Source organism: Anopheles merus, chromosome 2L (genome assembly GCF_017562075.2).
Source record: "Anopheles merus strain MAF chromosome 2L, AmerM5.1, whole genome shotgun sequence".
Lineage (NCBI taxonomy): Eukaryota > Metazoa > Arthropoda > Insecta > Diptera > Culicidae > Anopheles > Anopheles merus.
The window spans coordinates 36,154,407-36,159,144 of NC_054083.1; the positions used below are offsets into that span (position 1 = coordinate 36,154,407).

General features: G+C 40.5%; 1 protein-coding gene across 1 annotated transcript; it reads left to right on the top strand.

Moving 5' to 3' along the window:
• Positions 1-4,261, top strand: LOC121592825 (U-scoloptoxin(01)-Er1a-like). The gene is made up of 3 exons (XM_041914645.1): positions 1-1,057; positions 3,620-3,814; positions 3,934-4,261. The coding sequence occupies exons 1-3, from the start codon at positions 977-979 to the stop codon at positions 4,045-4,047; spliced, it is 390 nt and encodes a 129-aa protein (XP_041770579.1). The 5' UTR covers positions 1-976; the 3' UTR covers positions 4,048-4,261.
• The last annotated feature ends 477 nt before the right edge of the window (positions 4,262-4,738 follow it).

Below are 4,738 nucleotides of genomic sequence, written 5' to 3' on the forward strand. Positions count from 1 at the left end.
TGATGCTGCATGCGGCGAACGTTTTCATTTGGTTCGTTCGCTCCCGTCGACGGCGTGTGGTGATTCGACTCTGTGGTGTGTGCTGAATTGTGGGCTAAAGTGTGAAAATTAAAGGTGATTTCTGAAGAGTGATCTAAAAGGACGAAACCAGTAAGGACTCAAACATACAAAACAAGTGAAATGAAGTGAGGAATATTGTGTAAATGCAATATTTCCGTCATCACATCGCTGTAATAGGTCGATCTTCAGCGCTGATGAACGATCATAAACGACAAAACACTTTCCTTTATCTCCCAGTTGTGTTCGAGTACGCGGAAATATAGCGTGTGTAGAAAAAAAAACTGAAACCATCTTCATCACTTTTTTTAACTAACTACATCACAGTGCCCTCATTAAGTGCAGCCTACAGTTCGCTCGTTGTGTGCGAGTGTGTAATCTTAATTACTAAAACGGAACGAACTCATCAACTTTTTTGCGCGTGTGTGTGTACAACGGGAACAAGAGCGTGTGTTGTGTGCATCGGAGTAACGGATTATTGCATAAATTTAAGCAAAATAAAAACAAGCCTAGGGTAGTGGTAGCAAAAAAAAAAATACAGTATCGTAAAGAAGCGCATCACACAGAGGGCCGGAAAGTAATGCAATAGTTCGGAGAAAGGGGAAAAAACACGAAGAAGCCATCACATCACAAGCGGACTTATAAGCCATACTAATCAAAACAAATCAGACGCCCAATCTATTGTCTACTTGGGCAAGGAATTGGGGGAGGAGAAGGCACACAGCTTCCGGTGCTAGGCTCCAGTTCCTTGTGTTGTTTTTTTTTTTGTCAGAGAAAGAGAGTGAAAAGCGCACTTGAAATCGGTTTCGGTTTCGGTTTGTGTGGCGCGTGTATCTAACGAAAGCGTACGAAAGACTTGTGCGGGCAGACGGATAAGCGACGAACCCAGGCGAACGGATCCAGCAAAAACACAAAAAAGATGGCAAGCAGCATGTGGAAGTACACGATGCTAGTGGTGGCGTTTGGAGTGTTCCTGTACAACAGCCACGAAACGTACGGTGTAAGTAGAGACAGTTAATGTTAATTATAAGGGGATATATGACGTTATTCAATGCAGGGAATGTATTGAACCATATTGGAGAGAATAGGTGAAATGGGCCCAATGGATCCAGCATATATTTTTCATTAATTTGGAGCAGCTTTGATGTTACTGATTGATTTTGATTTAATTCAAACGTTCAAATATTCGAGTTTTACTACATTTTATTTAAGGAAACTTTATTTGAGATTATGCTTTGCTTATCCTATATCACGATCGCTAATGCGTCTACAGTAACGCTAATGCGTCCTGAAGACTCCAGTGGTTCTCGAGTATCCACGCATATTGATCATTGTGATTTTTTAGTCAAAATACATTTTATACGCGAGTATTCTGTTGGAATTAAGTTGTCTAGCTAACACTTATGTATTATATTAGGAACTATTTGATAGGACCGATCAAAAGGGATAAAGAATTCGTATATAAAACTGGCACATTTTTCCTTTTAAATGATACTGAAATGTTAATTAACCTTATGTGTAATTTACAATTATTGTGTGAAATTGAGCTACAATTTACTACAAGAACTGTTTAATTTGAAAAACCACGAATCTTCAAATCAATGGAGGTCGAGGTCCGAGTACCGTCAGACACAAGTGTATAGTGTATGTTCTGGTCACTAAGTGTTCAATTTCACTTTCGTTTTGTTCATAAATAACCAAATAAACGGAAAAATACCATAATTAGAGCAAAAATTGCAGTAAAAAATCGAAATATTTTCAGTTTTTTACAACAGAAAATGGTCTGAAAAATAAATAAAAAGAAGACTTATTTTTGAATTACTTTTCGAAAAAAAAGCCCGAATCAATAAGTACATAGGTAAAACTGTTTTTCTGTATTTTCTTTAAATATATTTATAGAATCCTTCGAATAACCCATTTAGTAAGAAACGCTATCTTACTCAAGTAAATCATTGGATAAAGGTTTTGAGCTGATAAAGCCACACAAGTTACGTTAAATATGTTAAACCAGTTGGTCAAGCGTCTAGTATGGTCGTAAAATTTGTCACGCTTTGTTTTGCTTACCGATAAAATTGTGGTATGAAAAACCACACACCGCAATTAACTCGTCCATTATTCTTCGGGGGTTTTAAAATACCTTTCCCAAAACAATACATATTTTCGTGCTAAGAAAGATGTCAAAATTTCAAACTGGAACCCGTAAAATGCGCTCAACAATGAAATCAACACCTCTAAACCCTGCATTAACATAACAATACGATCGGATGGTGCGATGGCGCGGTGAATTAGAATTTATACACCAACTCATCTCCGTACACCAAATGCCAACCAACAGCACCCCGATGCTAATTATGGTTAGTATTTTTGGGCGGGGTAACCTCGTCACAGCGACACAATGGTGCTTTATCTTTTGTTACGATCGTTGGCACGAGATCTACATTTGGATGGTTTTTTTATGGTGAGGATGCGTTTTCGCACCAGCATCAACTCTATGTCGCATAGTGCACGGTATACAGGGACACTATAAACATTACAGCCGGGTCCTTTGTGTAAAAGATGCCCTCAGACTAATGTGTTTTCTATGTAATAAAAAAAAAAACAATTAGAGAAACAGCAAGATCAGTAGCCAGCAGTCTGATTAAATCAGTGTTCTGAAATTGTTAACCTTTTGTTAACTGCTGACCACGACTTATCTAGTCGCTTCACTCTCGAAATGACTGTCAAGGGTGAGAACAGTCTGTACGCTTGCGGATTGACATTGCGTGTTTGTTGATTGAGTTTCCACAAATGCTGTTGTCGACTCTCACAATCACACATACGAATCGGCTGACGACTGACAAATCAGATCTTCACGAGAATGACCTTACGGGTCGTCCCAGATCCGTGGTAAACTGCGGGCTCGAGCGCCACGAGCGCATCCTACAAGCTTTCTTTACGAAATGAAGCATTTTGGTGGGATAAAGTGGGAAGATGAACCGATCACTGGTGCTGGTACGATCACGATTTGTTAGCCGTCGGGATGACATAATAATCAGAGCTAGAGGAGCGCCCGACCACAGATCGTTTGTCTTAGATCGTGCGGACTAATTTGTTTGCCCCATAAAGACAATGTTTTGCGTTTGCGTCTATGTTGGTTGCGGTTTTGGATTTTGCTTCCTTTTCTTCAAAACATCTCTCCCGGCGCATCAACCATCGTCGCAAAACGGGATTGTTGAAGGAAAGCGCGATCGTTTCGTTATTGGAGTAAGGGGGGAAGATTCGGGGAGCATCGATAATTGGCCAAATCGAAGAGCCAAACCGTATAATTGGTAGTTGATTGTAATTTGATTGGTTGCGGTGATGAAAACATTACTCACTCACTCCCAAACACACTCGAGCTTGAACCGATCGATTTGCAGCGTTCGATTCCAACACCGAAGATGCGGAAGATGCGATCGTTCAGGCTGGCATATGGCGCGCGGAAAGATGGCGTAATGTTTGGCACATTTCATAATTCAAATATCCGATTATCTTGTTACCTAATTTCGTCCGTTTCTGTTCTGCTTGTTTCGTTTCATTACAGCAAATCTTTGGATACGAACCGATCGTTGACTATCCAGCGTACGATAAGATCCCGTCCGGCTTGACGTTCCGGTGTGCGGACCGGCAGCCCGGCTACTACGCCGACATTGAGACGCGGTGCCAGGTGTGGCACTGGTGCCTGCCGACCGGCTACATGTTCTCCTTCCTCTGCCCCAACGGAACCGTGTTCAATCAAGTATCGATCGTTCACGAGATGGGATTGGCATTCGGTGCCAAAAAGCCCGCGAAAAGTGTACTAAGCGCTATACTAACACTTTGGTTTTGCTCTCTCCGCATTTCTCTCCCTACTTATAGGCGTACCGTGTTTGCGATTGGTGGACAAACGTCAACTGCCCCGAGTCGGAAGCGATGTACAGCATCAACGACGATCTGTACCGGGACGTGGAAGGCAATCTGATCGTGGGGTAGATGGTGTACTGTGCGGTGTAGTGTTTCTTACCTGTAAGTACTCAACAGTGTGCGCCGATCCTACTAGCAGGCGCCATTGCTGTTGAGGTAGAGCCGTCCAAAAAATGATGCATCCCGTCCCGTGATGCAACGTGAGATTCCTGTTTAATGTTTCGTTTTTTTATTATTTTGTAAATATAATTTATACACACTGTGAACAGAATAAATACATAATTCTGGGAAAAATAGACGAAAAAGATTCTTTATTTATGATTACTATTGCATGTTCGTTTCAGACCTGATCATATCACAAATTTTACTCTTTTGATCCAACATCTTGAGATCGACAAGATCATGAGAGTGGTTCATTAATTACTTTAATCTACATGGTGTAGACCCAAGCACCAGAGTTAAGGCTTAAACGGCTGGAAAATGAAATATTTATAAAAAAGAGACTAAAAGAGACTTTTTAAACTCACTATCAATTGGAGTTAGGTATTTCAATAGATTGCAACATAAGTCATTTTATATTTTTAAAACTTCCTTGCCGTTCACCGTCTGCTTAAAGGAATCGTTTTGAATCCCGTTCAGACTGAGTCGGTTAAACTTCATTTATGAGTCGTTTAAAGACCGGAGCTGTTGTGGCAAATTTTGTTAAATGACAACGTATTAAGATTTTTCTATTTGTTCTCAAACTTATTAAACGTATTTG